This window comes from Hordeum vulgare, chromosome 3H (genome assembly GCF_904849725.1).
Source record: "Hordeum vulgare subsp. vulgare chromosome 3H, MorexV3_pseudomolecules_assembly, whole genome shotgun sequence".
NCBI classification, from domain to species: Eukaryota; Viridiplantae; Streptophyta; class Magnoliopsida; order Poales; family Poaceae; genus Hordeum; species Hordeum vulgare.
In genome coordinates this window covers 37,973,724-38,000,225 of record NC_058520.1, presented here as the reverse complement: position 1 = coordinate 38,000,225, position 26,502 = coordinate 37,973,724, and the positions used below count along the sequence as shown (strand labels likewise).

At 43.3% G+C, this 26,502-nt stretch overlaps 2 protein-coding genes across 2 annotated transcripts; one reads left to right on the top strand and one right to left on the bottom strand.

The window, feature by feature from the left end:
• Nucleotides 1-10,800: 10,800 nt before the first annotated feature.
• Nucleotides 10,801-22,221, top strand: LOC123442847. Its single transcript, XM_045119009.1, has 14 exons — nucleotides 10,801-11,235; nucleotides 11,940-12,594; nucleotides 13,019-13,117; nucleotides 13,561-13,658; nucleotides 13,748-13,805; nucleotides 14,088-14,159; nucleotides 15,127-15,267; nucleotides 15,605-15,859; nucleotides 16,030-16,167; nucleotides 16,245-16,544; nucleotides 16,680-16,853; nucleotides 17,158-18,894; nucleotides 20,095-20,290; nucleotides 21,766-22,221. The coding sequence occupies exons 1-14, from the start codon at nucleotides 11,186-11,188 to the stop codon at nucleotides 21,861-21,863; spliced, it is 4,071 nt and encodes a 1,356-aa protein (XP_044974944.1). The 5' UTR covers nucleotides 10,801-11,185; the 3' UTR covers nucleotides 21,864-22,221.
• An 817-nt stretch (nucleotides 22,222-23,038) lies between these two features.
• On the bottom strand, nucleotides 23,039-25,554 carry LOC123442848. The gene is made up of 2 exons (XM_045119010.1): nucleotides 24,099-25,554; nucleotides 23,039-23,684 (listed from the first exon to the last, which is right to left on the bottom strand). The coding sequence occupies exons 1-2, from the start codon at nucleotides 24,977-24,979 to the stop codon at nucleotides 23,039-23,041; spliced, it is 1,527 nt and encodes a 508-aa protein (XP_044974945.1). The 5' UTR covers nucleotides 24,980-25,554.
• Nucleotides 25,555-26,502: the final 948 nt, after the last annotated feature.

Sequence of the window (26,502 nt, the reverse complement as noted above, 5' to 3'; positions counted from 1 at the left end):
GTTTATGTGGTGAAAGATCATATGTTCAAATCCAATATGCTATTTAATACCTCTCTAATCATGAACATGTTTATCACTTGTGAATAGTTACTTTTGTTCATGTGGCCACGGGAGAAATCATGTTGCAAGTAGTCATGTGAAGTTGATATTCGTTCGATATTTTGATGATATGAATGTTGTGATTTTCTTAGTGGTGTTATGTGAACGTCGACTACATAACACTTCACCATAATTAGGCCTAAGGTAATGCATTACGGAGTAGTAATTAGAGGGTGGTTGCAAGAGTGACACAAACTTAAACCCCACTCTATGCACTACTCCATAAGGGCCGAGCTAATTTGGATCCCTATGTTTAATATTATGGTTATAATTTATTCTTAATACTTTTATCATAGTTGCGGATGCTTGCAGGAGGGTTCATCATAAGTGGGAGGTTTGTTCAAGTAAGAACAACACCCAAGCACTGGTCCACCCACATATCAAGTTATCAAAATACCGAACGCGAATTAACCCAACATGACGAAAGTGACTAGATGAAATTCTTGTGTGCCCTCAAGAACGCTTTGCCTATTATAAGAATTTGTCCCGCCCTGTCCTTTGCCACAAAAGGATTGGGCTACCTTGCTGCACCTATTGTTACTATTGCTACTTGTCACTAGTTACAGTTATCTTGCTATCAAACAGCTTGTTACCGCTATTTTAGTGCTTGCAGAAATTACCTTGCAGGAAACCGGTTGTCATTTCCGTTTGTATTACTATTGTTTCTAATGATAAAAATAAACTCATTCACAAAGAATTGTGACTAGCTATAGAATGGTAATTTATTTTAGAAAAACAAACAAAGCTAATAGAAAAGATCATTATCCTTTACCTTTCATAGACCAAATGCTACTAGAAAGATTATTGAAGCACACACATTTTTGCTTTCTAGATGGTTAATCTGGTTTCTCTCAAATACCCATGTCACAACTTGATCAAGATAAAACCACTTTACTTGTCCTTTTGGAACATATGCTTATAAATGTATGCCTTTTGGATTATGCAATGCACGTGTTACGCTCAAAGATGTATGACTGCTATATTCTCTGTTTTTTGTGAAAAGATTGTTGAGGTCTTCATGGATGATTTTTTCGTTTACGGAACTTCTTTTGATTATTTCTTAAGCAACCTGGATCGAGTTTTACAGAGATGTGAGCAAACTAACCTTGTCCTGAATTGGAGAAGTGCCACTTTATGGTGAATGAAGGTATTGTCTTGGGTCATAAAATTTCTGAACGAGGTATTGAGGTGGATAAGGCTAAAGTTGATGCAATTGAGAAGATGCCATGTCCTAAAGATATTAAAGGTATCCGTAGTTTCCTTGGTTATGCTAGTTTCTATAGGAGGTTTATTAAAGACTTCTCTAAAATTTCTAGGCCTCTTACTAATTTATTACAAAAGGATGTTCCTTTCGTTTTTTATGATGATTGTGTAGAAGCCTTTGAAACACTTAAGAAAGCCTTAATATCCACACTTATTGTTCAACCACCTGATTGGAACTTGCCTTCTAAAATTATGTGTGATGCTAGTGACTATGTTGTTGGTGTTGTTCTAGGACAAAGAGTTGATAAGAAATTAAATGTTATTCATTATCCTATTAAAACTCTAGACAGTGCCCAGAGAAAGCATGCTACCACTGAAAAATAATTCTTATCAGTTGTATTTACTTGTGATAAATTCAGACCTTACATTGTTAACTCTAAAGTAATTGTTCACACTAACCACGTTGCTATTAAATATCTCATGGAAAATAAAGATGTTAAGCCTAGACTTATTAGGTGGGTTCTTTTGCTACAAGAATTTGATTTGCATATCATTGATAGGGAAGGAGCTGAGAACCCCGTAGAAGATAACTTGTCTACGTTAGAAAATGTTCTTGATGACCCACTACCTATTGATGATAGCTTTCTTGATGAACAACTAATACGTCTTCGTCCTATCTACTTTTCCAAACTCTTTTGCCCTTGTTTTGGACTCTCATTTGCATGATTTGAATGAAACTAACCCGGACTAACGCTGTTTTCAGCATAATTGCCATGGTGTTGTTTTTGTGCAGAAATAAAAGTTCTTGGAATGACCTAAAAATTTACGGAGAATTTTTGTGGAATTAATGAAAAATACCTGCGCAAAGATCCACCGAAGGAGGTGAGCCAGTGGGCCACAAGCCCAGGGGCGTGGCCACCCCCTGGTCGCGCCTCGCAGGCTTGTGGGGCCCACGAGGCTCCACCGCCTCCAATCTCAGCTCTATATATTTCGTTTCACCCGGAAAAAAATCAGGGAGAAGGATTCATCGCGTTTTATGATACGGAGGCGCCGCCACCTCTTGTTCTTCATCTGAAGGGCAGATCTGGAGTCCGTTTTGGGCTCCGCACAGGGGAAATCGTCGCCATCGTCATCATCAACCTTCCTCCATCGCCAATTCCATGATGCTCTTCACCTTTCGTTAATAAGCTCATCGTAGGCTTGCTGGACGGTGATGAGTTGGATGAGATCTATCATGTATTCAAGTTAGTTTTGACGAGGATTGATCCCTAGTATCCACTATGTTCTGACATTGATGTTGCTACTACTTTGCAATGCTTAATGCTTGTCACTAGGGCCCGAGTGTCATGATTTCAGATCTGAACCTATTATGTTGTCGTCAATATATGTGTGTTTTAGATCCTATCTTGCAAATTGTAGTCACCTACCATGTGTTATGACCCGGCAACCCCGGAGTGACAATAGCCGGAACCACTCCCGAAGATGACCATAGTATGAGGAGTTAATGTATTCACCAACTGTTAGTGCGTTGGTCCGGTTCTTTATTAAAAGGAGAACCTTAATATCCCTTAGTTTCTATTAGGACCCCGCTGCCACGGGAGGGATGGACAATAGATGTCATGCAAGTTCTTTTCCCTAAGCACGTATGACTACATACAGAATACATGCCTACATTAGATTGACGAACGGGAGCTAGTTACTTATCTCTCCGTGTTATAGCTGTTGCATGATGAATCACATCTGGCATAATCATCCATCACCGATCCAATGCCTACGAGTCTTTTACTACTGGTCCTTGCTGTGTTACTTTGCTGCTGCTGCTGTTGTTACTCTGTTGCTACTGCTGTTACTTTGCTGTTGTTGATGTTACTCTGTTGCTACTGCTGCTATCATACTACCTTGCTACTGATACTTTGCCGCACACACTAAATCTTTCAGGTGTGGTTGAATTGACAACTCAACTGCTAATACTTGAGAATATTCTTTCGCTTCCCCTTGAGTCGAATCAATAAATTTGGGTTGAATACTCTACCCTCGAAAACTGTTGTGATCCCCTATACTTGTGGGTTATCAACAACTACATGTGGTCAATGTTTCTAATAACGCATCATGGTTTGCTGATTATGCTAATTACATTGTTGCTAAATACATACCACCTAGTTTCATCTATCAACAAAAGGAAAAAATTTATTCTTTGATTTAAGACATTACTTTTGGGATGACCCACACCTTTATAAGGAGGGAGTAGATGGTATTATTAGACGTTGTATACCTGAGCATGAACAAGAACAATTTCTTCGGAAGTGTCACTCCGAGGCTTATGGAGGGCACCATGTGGGAGATAGAACTGCACACAAGGTATTAGAGTCTGGATTTTACTGGCTAATCTTTTCAAAGATGCTCGTAAGTTTGTCCTTTCTTATGATGAATGTCAAAGAATTGGTAATATATGCAGACATCAGGAAATGCCTATGAATTATTCACTTGTTATTAAACCATTTGATGTTTGGGAATTTGATTATATGGAACATTTTCCTTCATCTAATGGGTATACACATAATTTGGTTGTTGTTGATTATGTTACTAAGTCGGTAGAAGCTATTCCAACCAATAGTGGTGATCATAACACCTCTATTAAAATGCTGAAGGAAGTTATTTTCTCACGTTTTGGAGTCCTTGGATACTTAATGAGTGATGGTGGTTTACATTTTATTCATGGTGTTTTTCGTAAGTTGCTTGGTAGATATGATGTTAACCGTAGAATTGCATCTCCCTATCACCCTCAGTCTAGTGGTCAAGTAGAATTAATCAATAGGGAAATAGAATTAATATTGCAAAAGACTGTCAATAAGTTCTGAAAGAATTGGTCTAAGAAATTAGATGATGCATTGTGGGCCTACAGAACAACTTATAAAAAAATCCTATGGGCATGTCTCCTTATAAAATGGTTTATGGGAAAGCATGCCATTTACCTCTTGACTTAGAACATAAATCTTATTGGGCAATTAAAGAACTCAACTATGATTTTCGAACTTGCTGATGAAAAGAGGTTATTTGATATTAGCTCACTAGATGAATGGAGAACTCAAGCCTATGAAAATGCCAAACTATTCAAAGAAAGAGTAAAAATATCACATGACAAAAGAATCCAAAAGCGAGAATTCAAAGTTAGTGAATATGTTCTATTGTACAATTCTCGTCTTAGATTGTTTGCACAAAAACTTCTCTCCAAGTGGGAAGGACCATATATCATCGAAGAAGTTTATCGGTCTGGAGCTATTAAGATCAACAACCCCGAAGGCAGTAATCCGAAGGTGGTCAATGGAAAAATAATAAAGCACTATATCTCAGATACACCAATTAATGTTGAAACAAATATTATCCAAACCATGACACCAGAGGAGCACATTACACAGACCTTCCAAAACACTACAGAACCCTTAAAAGGAAGAGGTATGTGATAAAGTAAGTAAACGGACTCGGAAAAATCCGCAAAAATATTTTTCGTTAGTTTTGGAATATTAGAAACAAATAGGAAATTAAGAGACACACGGGAAGGCAACCCGGGTGCCCACTAGACACGAGGGTGCGCCAGGCCCCCCTCGCGCGACCTGATGTTTAGTGCCTCCCTCGGGCACCTTCCTGGATCCGTTTTCTCGTGGGACACGTATTTCCTTGTATAAAAATTATCTATATATATCCTGATGATTTGACCTCAGTAACATGGAGAAATCCTTTGTTCTTGTTTTGAGCTAATTTTTCTGGCAGATATGAAATTATGTCGTCTCAAGATTCGGAGGGAGAGAACTACATCGTTGATTTCTTCACAAACCCTAAGGTGTACGGAGAGGTGGATCGCTACGACTAGACTACGAAGGAGGATGAAGACGAGGATATGAAGGAAGCAAAGGGGGATAGCTCCGAGGAAGAGGAAGATCCATGATACGTCTCCAACGCATCTATAATTTTTGATGGTTCCATGCTATTATCTTGTCAACCTTGGATGTTTTATATGCATGATTATGCTATTTTATATCTTTTTTGGGACTAACCTATTAACTCAGTGCCAAGTGCCAATTTCTGTTATTTCCGTGTTTTTTACCCTTTTACAGACGGAGTCCAAATGGAATGAAACTTTATGATGATTTTTTTGGACCAAAAGAGACCCCCGAAGCTTTGGAAGAAGGCCAGAAGAGCCATGAGGGAGTCACAAGCCCTGAGGCCGCCACCCCCCTAGGCGGCGCCTACCAGGCTTGTGACCTCCTCGTGGGCCCAACCGACGTAATTCCACCGCCATAAATTCCTATAAATTCAGAACCCCCAAAAAGAAACCTAGATCGGGAGTTCCGCCGCTGCAAGCCTCTGTAACCACCAAAAACCAATCTGGAGCCCGTTCCAGCACCCTGCCGGAGGGGGAATCCATCTCCGGTGGCCATCTTCATGATCCCGGCGATCTCCATGACGAGGAGGGAGTAGTTCTCCCTCGGGGCTGAGGGTATGTACCAGTAGCTATGTGTTTGATCTCTCTCTCTCTCTCGTGTTCTTGAGATGTCTTGATCTCGATGTACCATGGGCTTTGCTACTATAGTTGGATCTTATGATGTTCTTCCCCCTCTCCCTCTTGTAATGAATTGAGTTTCCCCTTTGGAGTTATCTTATCGGATTGAGTCTTTGAGAACACTTGATGTATGTCTTGCACGTGTCTATCTGCTGTGATCAACTTGCGGGTTTGTGACATTGGGAACCTATGCATATGGGTTGGCACACGTTTGATTCATGTGAGTACTCGATGTATGTTTTGGTGATCAACTTGCGGGTTCATGACATTGGGAACCTATGCATAGGGGGTGGCACACGTTTTGACTCTCCGGTAGAAACTTTGGGGCACTCTTTGAAGTTCTATGTGTTGGTTGAATAGATGATTCTGAGATTATGTGATGCATATTGTATAATCATGCCCACGGATACTTGAGGTGACATTGGAGTATCTAGGTGACATTAGGGTCTTGGTTGATATGTATCTTAAGGTGTTATTCTAGTACGAACTCTATGGTGGATCGAACGGAAAGAATAGCTTCGTGTTATTTTACTACGGACTCTTGAATAGATCGATCAGAAAGAATAACTTTCTGGTGGTTTCGTACCCGACAATAATCTCTTCGTTTGTTCCCCGCTATTAGTGACTTTGGAGTGACTCTTTGTTACATGTTGAGGGCTAGTTATATGATCCAATTATGTTATCATTGTTGAGAGAACTTCACTAGTGAAAGTATGAACCCTAGGCCTTGTTTCCACGCATTGCAATACTGTTCGTGCTCACTTTTACCATTTGTTACCTTGCTGTTTTTGTAATTTCAGATTACAAAAACCTATGTCTACCATCCATATTGCACTTGTATCACCATCTCTTCGCCGGACTAGTGCACATATACAACTTACCATTGTATTAGGTGTGTTGGGGACACAAGAGACTCTTTGTTATTTGGTTGCAGGGTTGCTTGAGAGAGACCATCTTCATCCTATGCCTCCCACGGATTGATAAACCCTAGGTCACCCACTTGAGGGAAAATTGCTATTGCCCTACAACCCTCTGCACTTGGAGGCCCAACAATGTCTACAAGGAGAAGGTTGCGTAGTAGACATCAATCCATTGCCTCAATCCGGAGATATGCACGTGGATTCAAGAAGTCAAGCCTCACCGACAAGTACAAACCTAAGGTCCAATTTAGCCCTTCCCGTTTTCTGCACAAGAGCAAATCGGCATTATGTGATATTAAAGCTAGAGTTGGAGAATGAGGGTCTGAAGGAGGATAATTTCAGCCTTAGACGCAAGTTGGAGAAGAAAAATACATCACCACCAATTTTTCACTTGCCAATATTTTGGTTAAAGTGTTAGTTGCCCATGTGTTGGCAAAATGTTAGCAAGAAAAATTAACTAGATTTGGTTAGAGGCTATGGGCATCCCAAAACATTGATAGTCATCCAACAAATAGTTCGAGTGTTGGCTATGGCTAAAAAATGATATGATTGCTTTTTGGAACCTTAGTTTTAGACTGCAATACCATTCTCAGTATGGCCTGGGGTGACAATGCCACCTCTAGCTTTCGGCGATGTATCGTGTGTTGGCTTCACACAGTGTGATGTACGCCCGTGCCTCCGTCATTTGGCGATCATGACTCTTGTCCAACATCAAGAAATCAACCCTTCTCGGTTCTTCAAGAACGACCGCTCACCTCCCCCTCCCCTTCCCCCCACACACGCTGACTATACGAGGTATGCATATCGGTTGAGACCGGTGACCACCTTTTTTCTAGTGTTGTCGGTCCATGCATGTTTGGAGCTAGATTCAATGTGTTGTCGTGTCTGATGACATCAGTCGCCTGGAGGTATAACCTATGGGATGACTAAGTGAAGGTCCATCGCCTCAAAGACATTGCGGGAATGGTTTGACAACTCTGGAGAAAGCCATGAACGATCTCATCTTCAACACCATTAGGCTTGACAAGATTAGCCTTATGAGCACACGTGCTCATGATTTAGGGCTTTGGAACCACCGGTTCTCTCCACTCGCCCAAAACCAGTTTTATGGATTTCCACTCTTTGTTTTGTTGTCCACTACCTCGTGATGTGCTCTCAAGTGTTGTTCTTCCTCACTATACACCCCGTGTCCCCCTTTGGAATATGGAAACCCTCATCGAGTGACAATCACCTTTCAAGAGGAAATATATAACAAGTGTGCCCCCTCCCCGCAGCGTGCGCGCCAAATCTTAGTGGGAACTGTATTAAAGGGGTGTCATGAGTTACACGTGCATCCGCAATGAGCGTGACTGAAGTCCTGGCATTATTGGGAACCACTCATGATACAAGAGTGAATAAGGGACTATATTAATGTTGTGGTGCCGCGTTGTAGATTGAAAAGGTTGGCTGATGCAATCTTCTTGTCGTGGTTATGGTTGCTCATGCCTCGACGTACGTGAAATCATGCTAAAATCCTAGGCACGTACGCTATGTCAAGTTTTAAGTGTGCATTTAAGGTGGTTAGAACCCATTGTATCTCAATCAGGGTTCACCTCGAACCATGGAAGAGATTACACATGTTATGCAATGTGATGTGTGTCAAGGCTCATAACCTACATAATCAATGCATAGAAAGTCTACTCCATGCCTACTTTAAACTTTAGCGGGACTCATACATGATAGCAGGAGGTTTGATGGTGGAAGTTTTTTCGATCTTAAATATAATTCATGTATACACTCCCTGTTGATGGACAAATGCATATGTTGATGGTGGCTTGACCTCCCGAACATGAGAGGTTATTGGAACATTTTTATTGCTATTTCCACCACATCTTTGGTTCTATTTGAAGGTTAAGCACATCCATGTCATGAAAGCATGATGGCACGGTGAAGTTTTAGTTCATGATATGAAGTAACAATGTGATAGGTATATTTTTCTTACGTGTTGTGTATCATCTGGTTATATAGGGACATCAAGAAAAGATCGATATATTTCTTAGACGACATGCCATATCGAAGATAAAGCAGGAAAAACAAGCTGACCCTTGAAAAAACTAGTCTCATGTGTCCTCTCTAAGTGATGAAAAAAGTTGTCATCGCTCTTCTTTGCCTACCTAGTAATTACGTAATATTGTTTACAAAGGGGATGGGGAGATACTAATGCTTTCGCATATAAGTGTAGTTTATATGGGTATGTCATGTGTAATCTCGATGGTTGTTCCCCAGTCAAAAGATAAAACGATACATATGGTGTTTTTATTTGTTGCATGATAAAAAAGGACCAACCGATGCAATTCTATTCCGATGGTTTACGAACACTTTGTCTCATTGTACATGTAATATATCCTCAAACCCTAAAATATCCAGTATGTTAGAGGTTAGACATGCAAAAGGAACTCTAACATTGGTTGAAGACTCAACATATACCATGTAGGTTCACTTGGAATTAAAACGCCAAACTAAGATGTTCCACGAAGTGATGTGCGCCGAGTTCATAATTTGCATCTACTTTCAACTTTGCCAAGGCTTCAAAATGACTTTTTGAGATAGCAGGATGGTGGAAATATTCCCCACTAAAAGCATAACTTATGCAAGTGCACTATGAATTGATGGGGAAATAAATTCTTAATGATGACAGTGTTTTGAACCTCTCGAGCCGAATAAGCTATTGGCGTCATTGTTTAAACTACAAATGGTTATGTTTGAAGGCCAAACATATCCATGCGACGCAAAACTGTGTGATGTAACGAAGTTCCAATACATGATGTGACGTGTTCGTGTGACATATGTGCCTACACATTAGCTGATTCTACGTGAACATCGAGAAAGGCTCAAGATCTTAAACCGATAAAACGGCCACATCTTTTAAGTATCAGTGAGGAGGCACCTAATTTCATCATGAGGTCACTTTGACGATGGTACCAAACATGCGAAGATAAATCATCCGAACACTATACCTACATACGCTTACGTCTACCACGAGATCTCACATGAGAGCCTCACGTGTCGCCCACCACGGGATCTCAGACGAGAGCCTAATTGCATATCTCTCGACAACAAAACAATCACCACCGATGCTCTTCTCCACTTTAGCACCACCTTTCTTTCGCCCGCTTCCTCACGACAAGAAGAGGGGATACAAGTATCTTTGGATGAGTCTGACACCAAGCCTGTCAAACTCGAATGCGCCAAAAATTTGAAAAAGGAATTCAAATCCTCGGTTTCACCAACACACGGGGTTTAGAAACTGAACCGATGAACGAAAAGCTGGCGAAGGTCCATACGTGCGTGGATGCTTACAGTCCATGCCAAAAAATTATTGAGGAGACACCTAATTTTATCATGATACCAACATCGCTAAGATAGGTTGTCTAACACTAAACCTATGTCACATCAGGAGATTTCAAACAAGGGCCACACGTGGCATTCATCACGAGATCTCAAACGAGGGCCTTGTGTGTCTATCTCTTGATAACAAGACAACCGTCACCGATGCTCTTCCCCATCGTCAACGTCACCTTTTCCCGTCTGTCTCCTTACGTCGGAAAGAGTATACATGTTTGTTTGGACTAATGCCCACGCCGCCCCCTTCAAACTTGGCCAATAATTTGACGAAGAAATTTAAATCCTTGGTTTCACCAAAACGCGTGATGCAAAAGGAAAAGGAACCACTACCAGAAAGTTGGCGGAGGTTCAAACGCACATCGATGGCGAAAAATTGACAGGGCAGCATTCCAAACAAACGGTGCATCTCGTTTAGTACTACCAGCAGACATTCACACGAAAGTCGCTGAGTTCAGCCCTCTCCCGCTCCCTCTTTCGAAAGGCGGAAAACGAATTTTGAAACCGGCGCCCCACGGTGATAGATACCATGATCGCGGCGAACCCAGAGTGAATCGGGCCGGCGCGTCCGTCCGATTGGAGGGGCTGCCTACAAGTTACGACTTGCCTTTACCGGTCGTGGTGGCACGGGAGCGCTGTGGAGGCGGCCAGCACAGCACCGCACAGGCACCGCCCCAGTTAAAACGGAGAGGAGGAGGGGGGAGAAAGCGGGTGACGGCCGTGCCACTCGTGTTGACCCACCCCTGCCTCCTGCCCCCGCGCTCCACGTCAAAACCAAGGCGGCGGCAGCGGGGTGGGAGAGCCGGGAGCACCGACCGACACCGGGGGCTGCATGCGGAGCTGAGGCGAGGCGAGGAGAGATCCGGCGCGGGTGCCACCGCCGCCCGCCCGCGGGAGATCTGGTTGGCGGCGCCGCCGCCCGGACAAGGAAGCGGCCGCGGAGGCGGCGTGGGGCGAGCTGCCGGGGAGGCCGACGAAGCTAGAGGAGATCTCTCTCTCCCTTCCTCCCTCCTCTTCCGCCTCGATGGAGACCGGGGGTAGCAAGCGGGAAGGAGACTGCCCCGGGCAGGAAAGGTCAGCGTCGGAACCACCCTCCTCCACCTCCGCCTCCGTCCCGCCGCGCTTCGCTCGAATCTATGGGCATTGCTGAGGCGGCGGTGGCGCGCCGTCGCCGTGGCATGGAATTTGCGCGTGTTTCCGCGCTCGGTCGCTACCGTGGATTGCCCGTCTGAAGCTAGAGCTAACGCGCGTGTGTGTCGGATTAGTTTTGGGCCGCGCTACGTCGTCCTAGGTCGGCGGCTGGCCTCCCGTTCGGTTCGCCGGGTTTCCGCCGGCTCTAGAATTATGGTTTCCTCCGCCTTCGCGGGTGTGGATTGGAGTTCGGCGAGATTTAGGGCGGCGCGCAGGGAACTGTCGGTGTTGGGTCGGGTGAGGCGGCGCCGTCCTCGGAATTGGATGCGGAAGTTCCCCATGCCCATGGCGGTGGTCGGGGATTGCTCATGCCATGGCGGTTCGATTGTTGGTGCATAGCATCATAAACTATATCTTCGGGGGCTCGATTGCAGTTGGTACCCAACCCAAGTGATAATGATCTCCTTGATTTTTTTTCCAGCAAGGAAACGAGCATAGCTCTGCTTCGTTTTGTTTGAGATTTGAGATATATATATAATATGTATGACTTTTTTTTTCTGCGAGGAAGATGTAGTATATGACTCTGATAGTGTATGTTTTTTGTTTCAATGTTTTAGCCTTGTGACATGAATTGCCTTGATGACCAGGACGAAGAAAGTGCGCAGGAGAACCACTGGTCCAGATTCGGTTGCTGAAACTATCAAGAAGTGGAAGGAGCAAAACCAGAAGCTCCAGCAAGAGAATGGATCCCGGAAAGCGCCCGCCAAGGGTTCCAAGAAAGGGTGCATGGCAGGGAAAGGAGGTCCAGAGAATTCAAACTGCGCTTACCGCGGTGTGAGGCAGCGCACGTGGGGCAAATGGGTGGCTGAGATCCGTGAGCCCAACCGTGGCAACCGGCTGTGGCTTGGTTCATTCCCTACCGCAGTCGAAGCTGCACGTGCATATGATGATGCCGCAAGGGCAATGTATGGCGCCACAGCGCGTGTCAACTTCCCAGAGCATTCCCCAGATGCCAACTCTGGTTGCACGATGGCACCTTCACTGCTGACGTCTAATGGGGCAACCGCTGTGTCACATCCGTCTGATGGGAAGGATGAATCAGAATCTCCTCCTTCTCTTGTCTCAAATGCGCCGACAGCTGCGCTGCATCGGTCTGATGCCAAGGATGAGTTTGAGTCTGCAGGGACTGTGGCGCATAAGGTGAAAACAGAAGTGAGCAATGATTTGGGAAGTACCCATGAGGAGCACAAGGCCCTGGAAGTATTCCAACCAAAAGGGAAGGCTTTACATAAAGAAGCGAACGTAAGTTATGATTACTTCAACGTTGAAGAAGTTGTCGACATGATAATTGTGGAATTGAGTGCTGATGTAAAAATGGAAGCACATGAAGAGTACCAAGAGGGCGATGACGGGTTTAGTCTTTTCTCATATTAGGGTTCTAGCTATGAGGGTTGTAGTCATGCGGAGCAATAGGGATTACTTCATTCTAGCTGCTAGGAAATACTTCAAATTATCTGCAACCTGAAGCTTTGTAGTCACTTATGGTTTTAATCTTACTGGAGAGAATAGCTTTATACCATAAGTCAACGGGTACAAGAAGTTGTCCTGTGTGTCGAGTTCATGTACTGTGGTAAAAATTGAGTCCATATTTAATGAGCTTACTCTGTTGATATCTTTTCTTATTTGTTTGGCGGAACTCAAGTTAGCTCTTGAAAATGGCTGGTAGAAACTCGGGGTAGCGCTTAGGGTTGGCATTAAATTGAGGCATATTAGGAAGTCATATTTCTGCAGGTGTTACTATATAGTATTGAATTATTGTAGAAAGGTCAGATTATTTATAAACTGTTAGTAACATACCACTGCTACTGCCATTCAATCATTGGAAGTAGTACATGATTGTTACGGAAATTCGCAACGATAAGTTGCATGCACTCTGCATTCAAGCTGTCTTGTTTTACTGTAAGAGGTCCTTTAGGTTGATAAAATCTAGACTGGGATATCCCAGTGCATAGTCATTCTGAGTGCTTCATGGCAGACCTTTCATCAGAAAATGTCTATGTGCACATCGCGGACAAACATGACGCCATCCTGTTTGGTGAATGGGTGGTACACATTTGAGTACCTGTCATGGAATCTGCAGGAAGCAGCAAAAGCTTGGAAGGCTATAGCGGCACTGCAACAGCCGCTACACAGCAGTCAGTGCCCTTGTCCTCTAGGACCATTTAAAAACAACGCCAAGACTAACTTCTTTCTTGTTGATTGTTGCAGGTGCAGCCACACAAACCTACTGATTCGTGTCCACAAAACAGAGTGGCTGAAAGCAGCCTTCCGATGGAAGACAGAGGTCGATCCACTGGCCATACAAGGTGCTTTATTTGTCACTGTCTTGCTGTTTATTTGATATTGGACACGCACTTGGAATACATGTTGACTTTGTGTTAATCTTGTTTTGTAGACGAAGATGTTCATCATCGTTAAGGAGTGAGCCCATTCCAACTATTTATCCCGAACAGGTATCACTCTGACCATTCCAACTATTTATCCTGAACAGGTATCACTCTGAAGTATATATAGTTAGATGTTGTTTCCTTCAGCAACTGAAACTTACATTTGCTACCTTTGTCCCCTATCCCTTGTCCACCATTTGCATTCTTATTTTTATGCGTCAATGGGAGTTGGGTTCATGGTTGTCTCCATTCTCTGGCATGTAGAGGCCAGAGATGAATCTCCATTGTCCAAAAATGGAAGTGGGGTTTTACATTTTCTATAATAATGCTATTTTGATGTTGTGTTAGCGCAAGAGCATGCTTCGAGATGGCGGACCCATTAGCATTCAGAAAGAAGATCTAGCTTTGAGACAATTAAAGGTGATCCTGTCTGATGAAACATTACCCTGTTTATATACGTTTTTTTTAGAAAAGGACCCTGTTTATATACGTTTGAGGCTGATGAACTTAAAATGGGACACGAGAACAACCGTGAAGCACCAAAGCAGCCATTTGTTTCCACCAAAAACAAAGGCGTAACTGGAAATAGTAACTTTAGTGATATATGCTATTTCTCTTAGTAAGTTTTATAGTTCATTATGTGAATTACATCTTCGTGATATCATCTCAGGGGGTTAATTTAACTGGTATCGACAGTTTGAGGCTGTATTCTAACCGGTATTGGAGTTGAGGGGTGTAAGTTAAACCCTGTGGTCAGTTGGGGGTTGTAAAGTGGACTTATCTCTATGCTATAAAGCCTAACCATTATGATATTTGTATTACCTACATGTTACCATAGTTCAAAAAAGCGCTAGGTGTTACCTGTGCGTTTTGCCACCGCCTTGCGCTTTTCTGACCAAAGCGCATGCCTATGCGCAATTATGCCAGATTAAGTGCAGTTATGTGCTAGGCGTTTTGCTATCGCCTAGAGCCTAGACGCACTTAAGCGCTCGCTTAGGCGCACCTTTTTTAACTATGCATGTTAGTATGACATCTTGTGAAATTAGATTGCATGGCTGTTTAAGATGTGGTTGTACTAGTCATCGGAACTTTGAAAACGTAAAATCAGTGTAACTGGTCTGCTAACTGCTAACTGCTAACTACACATTCACTGCACCATATGTTTTTTTTCCTCACTTGCGTTTCTCGTGTGGTTGTTGAATTATCACAACATTGACATTATATCATCTCCTTCTCTTTGCTATGAGTTCGTTTTTATTCTGTATGTTATGTATGTGTGGTGAAGACTGATGCACTTCTGTGGAACTGCCTTATTTTTTCTTCTTCTTAACACAGTGTGTAAAATAAGACTAATGTTTTTCCCACATATAAATACTGGACTTTACAGGTTAAGCAACGCCCAGTTAAGAAACTTCAGAGATTGCCAGATAGGTGCCATCCTGATTTTGACATTGACCATTTATATTCTATCAACAAGCTCCTGGAGTCCTGGTCTAAATCTCATGACTCTGTTCTTGTTGATCATAAGGTAAGACCTACATAGTATTCCAGTCTTACACAAGAAGTACTTTCAACAAAAGGAGAGGCTTTGTTCTTCTTTTCGAGCTTTCCACCTGAATTCTTGTTTGGTAGCTCTAGAAATCTCCTAGAATAAGTAGTTCCAGAAATTGGCATGGTGAGATGTACAATGCTACACAAAAAATGCTAGCCACACTTTTCCCAACTTTTGCCACCTTGTAGCTTCGTTTTTTTTCACTCCCGTGGCAAGCCACACATCTCCTAAGCTGAGCTGTGGCAAAGTTAGTTTTGAACCAAACATACCCAAAACGAACAGTATCTAATTCATGAATCAATGTATCATGCAGGAACATATATTAAAGACCATCTTATTCACAACGGTTGTATTACCTGATGCTCATCAACCTTTTCTGATTGTCACTACTCCTGCTTCTCTCTCCTTATGGAAGGTTCAGTTCAATAAGTTCGCACCACATATCAATGTTGTTGTGCATGATGGGCGGAAAGACATGCCCAAGTTGATTCAAGCTCAGGAGTTCTACGAGAACAGAAGCAACATAATGTCGCAAGTTCTCTTATCCCATCCTGATGCTATCTTAGAGGTAAGTGCTAAGAGTCCTCTGCTGTTCTTAGCACAAGTAATGCTGCTTACACATTAAGACGACAGAAATTGCACCTTCATATCATATTTTGTTGTCGTTACTGGTCCTCTAGGCCCTATCTTTTAAGTTTATGTTTACCGTTTAATTGTGATCTTTCTGCGATAACACAGGACATTAAGCCTATTGCACGTATTGGTTGGGAGGCAATTATAGTTGATTATTATCAACACTTGGCTCTAAAATATCTGGAACAGCTGAAGCAACTTTGTACTGATTTTAGAGTGTTGCTTGTGAGCTCCCCAATTAAGGTACTTATCAACAGCTCTGCTCTGTATGGTTGCTTCTGTACTGCAAACAAGCCATGCCAAATCTTGCTATTTTGCAGGATGTCCCTGAGTACATGAACATGCTAGCTTTCCTTAGTTCGGGACAGAAAGATAATAGCGGATATGTTGACACTGCTGATGCCATTGATATGTCCAAAATAAGATTTGCACATCATATTGCATATGAGCGCAAAGCAGATTCTTCAAAATTCGTAGAGCACTGGGTTCCTGCTTACATTTCACAAGTGCAGCTAGGGGTCTATTGTTCCGTTCTGCTGTCAAATTCGTCTGTCCTCCAGTCTAAGAAGAAAGCTGATAGTGTTGAAGCTCTTCGGGACATTCTCTTGTCTCTCTCAAAGGTTTGCTTTGCAACTATTCATGCTTGCATGGCAATAATTAGACAGCCTATATGCAATCTACATCGCTACATTTTTCTGTGAAGGTACTGTGTTGACACCTACTAACTTTGATCTGTTATTATCTTTGTGTAACAGTGCTGTAATCACCCTTGCCTCCTTCGTGAATGTCTGGAAGTTTCACCTGTCAACAATCCCGATATGACTGAAACAATAGATATCGGAGTGCATGCAAGCGGCAAGCTACTACTTCTTGACAAAATGCTTAAAGAGATCAGCAACAGGAGGTTGAGAGTCATTGTTCTTTTTCAGGTGAGATACTCAAGCACTGCCCTCTTTTACTTATGTCCTATCTGATGGGTGATTCTTCGGCAAGAATAATGTACACAATATCTGATCTCCCTATTTATTTTATGTGATACACACTTGAATGATTTCCTCTCGCTGGTGTATTGGCATTTTACATACTGGTGTGGACATGTTCCCTCAAGTGTTTGTCAATGTTCTCATTCCTTTTCTGAATTATTCTCTTGATGCTCTTCTTTAATCTATGACTTGACATAACTTATTTTCTCTGAGCTCATCGTGATTTTATACTTTTTTTGTACTACCGCAGTCTGGTGGAGCAGGTGCAAACCCCATGGGTGACATTCTGGAAGGTGTTGTGTGTCACAGATTTGGCCCTGAGTCTTACGAACGTGTCAAATGTGGTGCAGTGATGTCAAGTAAACAGGCGGCAATCGATATGTTCAATGACAAGACCAATGGGAGATTTGTTTTACTGATTGAAAGTCGTGCATGCCTCCCAAGCATTAAGCTACTATCAGTTGATGCAGTCATCATATATAATAGCGATTGGAACCCACCTAATGACCTGAAAGCTCTTCAAAGAATCAGCATAGAGTCACAACTTAAGTATGTGAGCATTTTCCGATTATATACTCCTTTCACAGTGGAGGAGAACAACTTTGTGCTTGCAAAGCAGGGCATGCTTATTGATAGTAACATCCAGGACGTAATGCGTAGTTCAAGCCATTCCTTGCTCAGTTGGGGTGCACAATTTCTCTTCACCAGATTTGATGAGCTTCTGCAAGATAGACATGCAAGTAAGCGTTCTGAAATGGACAACAACTTTATGGATAAAGTGATTTTAGAGTTCTTAACAAAATTACCCACAAATACAGAAGACAGCTCCAAAATAAACAGTGTGTACATATCGAAAGCTAATATGAGTGGGGATTTTTATTCAAGAAGCATTACTGTAATTGGTGAAAAGGAGGGAGCCTCTATGCCGGATGGGGATCCATCTGTATTTTGGTTAAATTTACTGGATGGAAAATCTCCTTGTTGGAGCTATATATCTGAGCTAACACAATCAATCAATAGAATGCTACAGAACATTGAAGAACCAGCCCCAGTTGCTGCCAAAGAAACTGATGAAGCTACAAATGTGTTGATCACACAGCAAAGAGAATGCCATGTGTCTTTCACACAGCAAAGAGAATGCCATGGTTCAGTTGATGAATATCCCAACATGGCTGTGGAGAAAAGAGTTGATTTAGTTGATGATGTTTTCTCTTTTGGAGAAAATAATATCCTTCATAAACAACAAGTTGAGACATCAGATTTAGTGACACATTCACAGAATAAACAAATCCCAAGAATTGGAGCAACTCAGATTTGTGGATCGAGCATGCACATGCAACAAATTAGAAATTTGCCTGCCCAACAAAGTTCAGCAACCTCGCCCCATCCACCTGCAGAAGCAGAACCAGCAGGTATTCCTGGCATAGAGGCCACGCCCTGTTTACAGTCAATGCAGTATCAACCTACAGAGGCGGAATGGGGAGGTATACTGGGCGCATTAGCAGCCCATGATTCACAGCCTGAAATGCAACCGTCAACCTCAATGCAGGGTGTTTTATTTGAAAAGACTGATCTGTCTGGCATGCCTTTGCTAGGTCATGCAGGAGAAGAACCAGCAGGCACTTTGGGCATGGTGACAACTGATAAGCTGCAGTCTGAAATACAACAATCAGCCACAGTACATGATCGACTTACAGAAGCAGAAGGAACAGGTACGTTGGGCACCTGGGCACTTCAGAGTTTGCACCCTGAAATGCAAACATCAACCTCAATGCATCATGTCCCTCTTCAAAGAGCACACTCTGAAGGCAGGAGCCAAATACGATTTCAGCCAAATACATCACCTGGTCCTGAGCAGCTCAACCAACTCCTTTCTTTCGAGGAAGAGCTCAACCAACTCCTATGTACCAGTAACCAACCACTGGAAGATATGTTGGAAATGTACGAACATCACAGCAATTTGCTTAGAGAAGCCCATGAACAGAAGGTTTGCATTTACTTTTTTCTATATGATGTTCTACTGTAAATTTGCTTTAAAATGCATTTACGACACTCAACCTTGTCCCATTAGTGCACTTTGGTCACTGTAGTATTGTGGAACCCTCAATTTATGGTCACTGAAGATGCTCGAAAAGCCCACCTATGGTTAAATACCGCTCATATCATACATATTTTGCTGACATGGCAAACATCTGACCATTTGACTGTCCATACCGTCCCTGCTCTCCGGCGACTCCTGCTTGCGGCAACACGTCGTTACAGACCGCTCCAGCGGCCGCAACCTGACCTGGAACGCCAACCTCCACTTTGCTGTCCCCGTCAATGCAATTGCCGTGCCATATGAAGACCTTGAGCATCGGCGGCCAAAGCAATGACGCTTCCCTAGTGGGGGTGGACAACAACACCAGCACTTACGACGGAGGTGGTGTGAGCGTCCTGACCTGCCCCGAGTGCGACAAGGTCTTTCTGTCAGACAAGGTGATGTATGAGCACCTGAGATGCCACCCGAAGAGGGAATCCAAGGGGATAATCCGTACGGCTGCGCCAGTCGCCTCCGCTTATGTGGCCACCAGACACGGAGCTGAGGAACGTGCCATGGAAGGAGGTTGAGTTTCCGACGACGTGGCTGGTGATGGCGAAGCGCGGGGACACTCCAACTATAGCCAGGTCACTGGTGCAACTGCCCCTGGCGTTGTAGCCCCTTGCCACAGGCGGTGACCACCGCCACCGACGCAGACGTGTGCAGAGGGGAATTGGAGGGAGCTTGGCGGAGGGGTGCTTATTGGAAAAATAGGTGTGTGCTTCTCTGCCATGGTAGGTCGGTCAGACCAGTTAAACGAATGCCAACTCACCAAAATACTTATGGTACCGGAACCAGTGACCGTGGATAGGCCTCTTGAATGTCTTTAGTAACCATAACTTGAGGTTTTCAAAGTACAGTGACTAAAGTGCATGTACAGCTCAAGACGTATGCCAACTCACCAAAATACTTACGGTACCGGAACCAGTGACCGTGGATACGCCTCTTGAATGTCTTTAGTAACCATAACTTGAGGTTTTCAAAGTACAGTGACTAAAGTGCGTGTACAGCTCAAGTTTAAGTACTGTGAATGCATTTTGCTCATTTGCTTATGCTAGTCGTGTGATTTCTCATGTATTCTTTGGCTGCACATCTATTTTTTGACAGAAATCACAACTTCTAATAGAGCGTCATCGAGAAATAGAAAAGGTGAACATAAAATATTACTCATTACTCCGAAAAGAAGGTCCCAGTTTATCTCACAGCCAGATGGGACTTATTGATAGCTACAAGGAAGCTTATGTGAGCAGTTCTCCATCTCAAGATTTTCTAGGGGAAGTTGCACCATCATCTGCAGCTCAAGGTATTAACTAAGCTTGTTCCTTTTTTTTGTGTGTGGTGAATCATCCAACTAATCTTTACCAGCATCAAGTTACAAATAGTGTTCTGTTAGTTTGGTTTTCCCACTACTACATGGGGGTTACCCAACCATCCAACAGTCTAAAATGTTCCAAGATTTGTGTGTATCTTACACTTACAAGCTGTAACTTTTTCGACACTACCTATAGAGGCAAAGGCACAAGAATTTTATTGAACGAAAATGAAAATGTTATTTTTTGGTTGCGTTCGAATTCTTTTTTCGAGAAAACGCAAAGAGCCTTGCGTTCGAATTCTGTTCTAGTTTGTTTAGTTGCATCCGAAATATATGTTTTTGTAATCTGTTTGGTTGCATTCTTGATTATTTTCCTCATTACCTTTGTTCAAGATATTTTTCAAGAACATTTTTATTCAAGAATGCTTAGGATGAATAGCATCCGAGATTATATCGATTGCATCCAGTAAATTCTTGGTGAAGAACATTCTTTTGAGGTGAAATATTTAGAAGGGTAATGGTTCCATTCAGATAGCGAAAAAAACATAATTTTGAATGGAACCTTTAGAAATGTTCCGTGATACTAATACTACAAATTGGTTCATTCATATGTTCATCCAAATACAACAAATGTACTGTAAAAATTGTGATGGAAGAACGCAGCAAGCTCCCTCACCACGACTCCAACTCTAGCTCCACTGCCTCTGAACGAGCTAGGGTTTGGTGATTCTGGAGGGGTTAGCCCGGAATTGGATGGGATTTATACCGCTGCCGGGCCTGAGCTGACATGTGGGGGGAAGTGCTAAAAATGGGAGGTACCGACGAGGGCGGAATTTATACTGCTGCCGGGCCTGAGCTGACATGTGGGGGGAGGTGCTAAAAATGGGAGGTAGCGACGAGGACGTGCCGGCGTGCTTGGCACGTAGCTGTGGAGGGAGGAGGCGTGAGGGCAGAGAGTGGAAAGCACACTATCTGACGATGACACATACACATGGAGGGAATCGAGAGGGAGGGAGGGGTCTGTAAAGAAATGTATATTAGTCATGATGAGTGTGGATATTATGTGGATGGCACGTCGTAGAGAAATCATATTTCAGTGTTCTGGGTGTATTTAGTCTTTCAGCATGAAGCCCTAAGATCAAATTTCTGTCATATTGCTTGCTGTGAGATACTGAGATCTTGTTCAGTGCAGAGCTTCCACAATCAACCTTTTCTTTTGATGTATCTATAATATTGTTCTGGAGTTCATCTACCTGCACTATGTGTATTTTTTTGTCTGTTATAATTTATGATGTGTGCAACCTGTGAGGAGTGCCAATCTCGTGTTATTTCTCTGTTACTTGCTCAGAATGCCTTATGTGGTTGCATTACATTGTTCTGCAATAAAGGGCAATTTAGTAATAAAATATTCCTCAAATCCTCAGGTCATGCAGAGTAATTGTTTATTTATTCCTTGTACATTGCAGGGAGATCCGAGAGGCCTGCAGTGGTGCCGCCACTTAAGTCTTCTTCACCAGCTCAAACCACAGCATCACCAGTTGAGCCGTCATACGATCACCAGTGATAGCTTTGTTTCTTTCACCAGTACGTTATGTCCAACCACAATCTATTGTACCTGATAATCTTCATGGAGCAAAATCACCACCTTACACTCCAGCGCCTCCGCCAAATGGTGGAGGAGCACATTCACCTCCAGCCACTTCTCATCTCCAGGAGCACATGACCAAGTGGTGACATGGATCTGTGGGCAGGTTCCGGTTGACCTCCATGAAAAAAATGATTGTTTTTTTGTAAGCATGCTGATGGATGTTGAGGCAACTATCATAGTGTTTTTTCCATTTTATTTTCTTCTCTGTTCTTATAGAAAAAGAGCTTTAAACCTGCATCACACAAAAATCAATGTGACATGTGATTACTCCAAAGTTGAAATTCTCGACATGATAGTTATGGAATTGAATGCTTATAAAAAGTATAACTAAATGAAGAGTACAGATATGGAATTTGTTGGGCTTAGTCTTTTCATATTTAGGGCTATAGTGGCTGTAACGTAAAGCTTTGTAGGCATTTATGGTTTTCATCTTACTGCTTAACTGCTTTATACTACTAGAAGCCAACAGGTAGAAGAAGTTACCCTACATGTTGAGTTCATGTGTACTCCCTCCATCACGGTTTAGAAGGCGTGCATGGAAATTCTCTAGGACCTAGGTGGTTATTGATTGACTGTGAAATAAGTTAAAAAATAGCATTCACACTACGCATGCATATGGAAATAGTACAACGGAGTACTAATTAGCTGCTAGGAGTAAATGCAACACGCCTTAAACCTTGTCTATTGTGGAAATGCACGTAAATTTAACCATGCCTTCTAAACCGTGACGGAGGTAGTAGTAAAAATGATCCATATTTAATGAGCTTACTTTGTTGGCCATGTTGCTTTATTTGTTTGGTTGAACTCAAGTTAGCTCTTGAGAAAGAGTGGTAGATACACGGAATGTTGAGTTAATTGTTGCATTATAGTTCCATGTGATTAGCACTCCCTCTTCCCCAAAACCAAAAAGGACTTGCATTATATTGCTCCAAGGGGCACAGTTGGAATTTCTTTCTGTATCTCTTAAATGTATAGCAAAACTACAATACGATAACTTTCTGTATCTCTTAAATGTATAGCAAAACTACAATACGATAACTTTATTTATTTATACACTGCTATACAGTCCATTCAAAATACTACAGATAGTACTATGGAAACTTTGTGAGGGGAAGTTGCAGACATTCTCTGAATTCAAGCCACCTTGTTTCACTGTGAGAGGTCCTTTGTTTGTTTGGCCAGTAGGTTAGCCAAATCCAGCCTCTGATTTCCCAGTCCATAGTCTTTCCTAATGCTGCACCACAGACTTTCCAGTTTACACTGTCTCCATACTCATCGCGGGCAAAAATAATGCCACCCTGCTTCGTGAACGGGCGATACGCATTCGAGTACCTGTCGCGGAACCAAGCCCTCGGCTGAAGCAGCGAAAGCTTGGAAGGCTTTGAAGCACAAACCTCCCTTCCGTTCATGCCGTCGTGCAGAAACCAGTTCAAGGTTGCAGTGTTTCCGTGCACAGACTGCTCGAATTTCCAGGGTTTCATGGCCAGCGTGAGGCTTTCAGCGACTGAGGCCTTGAGACCAAATGAGTTTGGGGGATCGAATGAACCCTCAATGCCCTTCTCGAGACCGAACTCATGGGTGGGGTTGTCGGATGACTTGCTGACCGAAACCGACAATACATCTGTTTGTTGCATGGGTGTGATCTGCAGCATGACGCGAGATGGGAAATGCTTCTCTTCAGAACCATATCCACGCTCTGCCATGAGGGTCTCGGAGACCAAAGAGTCCACAACACACCTGATATCGAGAAACTCCACAGTAAGTGTTCTTCACATTTATGAGGCAATTCAAAATTTGCTTTCTACGGTTGGCAGTATCTTGTGAGACAATTCAGTTGTTAGATTTCAATGTTTTTGATTGAGTAAACATGAGCTTTACAGTCACAGCTAAGATCAATAAGCATTTGAACTTGTAAACCATGTTACCTTTTTCGGTCGTAAATCATGTTACCTTGCTGTAGGCATCAACAGAATAGTTTCGCTCATCAAGGATCTAAGTTGCTAGTTAAACCTTTGAGGAAATGTTAACTACAAAATGTAGCTGCTCTCTACTGATTTTTTTTTGGTACTAACAGTGGTCAGGAGTGCTGAAGTGGTTACTATGACAGAGAGAATGAAAATCAGTATATGTGAAATTGTGAATACCACTGACCTTATGTTATCCACCTTTACCTCGATATCAATCCAGTTATCCTTTCTGACTGTTTTGTAGGCTAGCTGGACCACACCTTCAAGTTGCTGATAAGTGAGCGAGAAGAGAAGGCGCTCATCCTGCGCCACCGCTGCTGCAGGATCCTCCATGCCCATGGCGATCACTGGGCAGTACAGCTGGACCTTCCAGAGCCCGCTCGCCTGGAGGGCATACGAGAACAGCGGTGACGCTGCCCTGGGCGTCTGGTGCGAGGACCGCAGCTCAACCATCCAGTTGGTCACTGCAAGGTTCATCGTCTGCATCCACTGCTCCTCGAGGTTGGCGCCGAGCATTTTGACGAGGGTCTTTGCAGCGCCTCTGCACTTCGGGCCGATCAGCTGCGTCCTCAGTGAGTCCAGGCACCCGCGGCGGAGGTCACGGGGAGCCTCGTAGATGCAGACCAGGAAGGCCAGGGACAAGAAGACTATGTTGAACGCGTCGCTGAAGCTGCCGCCATGGAGGTGCTGCGCCCCAGGAAACCGGAAGGAGGGCTTGCTGCTGTTGTCAGGCCCGTACCGCAGCACCTGGTTCACGATGTCTACGAACAGCTGCACCATGTCCTGCTCGTCCAGGGACTGCTGCGCCTTGGTTTTCAGGTGGACTGGTTTCGACGTCCACAGGAAAATTGGCTCGCGGTAGTTGGCGGAGATGGAGAAGGTGATGTAGGAAGGCTGGGTGGGAGGTGTTTTGGCAACCGAGAGGGTCATTGATGTCGGCTGTGATGACGTCGAGGCTGAAGGCGTGGCGCAGATGCAAAGGGACATGGTGCTGGTGCGCCACTGGGAGAATGGGGGCAGGCTGGTGATCCAACCCCATGCATCAGGCACGAAGGTGTGAGCCATTGTGGTGTTGGAAGAAGCTTGAGCTCCTTGTTTGTCTTTTATAAAGAGGGAAAGAAGGCGATGGCGCGGCGGATAAAACTTTGGTTTATCGCATATGATTGAGCCCAATGAGCGCACGGCAAAGTCTCGGGTAAAGTAGATTCTTGGTTGGAGAGATTTATCTGGTCTAGATGCTGATTGGAAAATTTATCTGCCACTAATTGAGACTCTGAAGAATCTCTCTTTATGCTGCCGTGCAGTGCTGAACGTGAACTGCTGTTATATATAGCACGCGTTTGAAACTCAAGTTGGTGACCCTGATGACAAATTGTACTGTTCGGGAGGAAACTTGTGCCGTGGCTGCTCTCAACTGAGAATCGGAACCTGTGGAATCTCACATTGTACTTTCGTGAAGCTTTGCAATTTATAAACTTCAGACGCACGCCATTTGTCCTTCTCTTTAGTTCTTTTTGTGTTAAGAATATTGATCGTCTCTTTTGTCTGGCAGACTATGACGGCAAGTCGCACACATTTTTTTAAATAAATGCTACTCCCTCCGTATTGAAATAATTGACGTGACCAGACCATTTATCAAAATCCCCTCACACTTTCCCCATCTTTTTTCTCCTCACCCCTTCCTTCCCCTTGCTGCCCTCATTTCCTCCTCCTTGCTGCCCTCCTTGACCCCTAAACCTCCTTCCCCGCCCCCTTGCTGTAGTGGTGGGGAGGCTGGATCTGGTGGCAGCGATGTGGTAGCTGCCCGACTTCTTCCCCGACGTTCCCTGGAGCCATTTCAGTTGCTCTGTTTATGTCGCTCTGAATGGAGTACTGCTCTAATCATAGTGCATTGTGCTACAGGGTTTCAAATGGCTAAATATTGTTGCTTTGAGAATAATCTCATGTTTTTGTTTATGTACATGTCATGTCAATTTCTGTACTTTGGAGTATAATTTGAGGAGAATTGCTTTGGAGTATGTTGCAAGTTCAGTTAGTGTTTTAACAAGTTTAGGGTTCATGTTTTTGTTCGGTTCAGGTCCAGTTCATGTATAGAGAGGCGAACTCCATATTCAGTGTCATGATTAGGAGTAATGAGGTACTCCAGTGAACTTGTGTGAGTGAAATTCAGTCAAATGCTACTCCAGTGACACAAAATCCAGTCACTGGAGTCGACACTTGTGTGTATAAAATTTGGTCATTTAAAATTCAGTCAACTGTTACTCCAGTGTTGTTGTCTACCTATGTTGCTACTCCTGTCATATGAATATTGTTCGAAAATGCTTCTCTCATTTGGAGTATAGGAGTAGGAGTACTTGTTGTGTTGTTAATGTGCTGGAGTAGTATAGGTGTACAATTTGATTTTCCTTGTGCAGAATATTTTAGGCAAATATTTAGATGCCTTAAAATTCTCGTGCGCAAATAATATGGGTGTACTCCTGTGCAAATAATCATCACGGAGTACTTGTTGTGCAAATAACTTAGGTGTACTCTTGTGAAAATAATTGTTTGTGCAAATAATTTAGGTGTGCTCATGCTTTTTTTTCCTT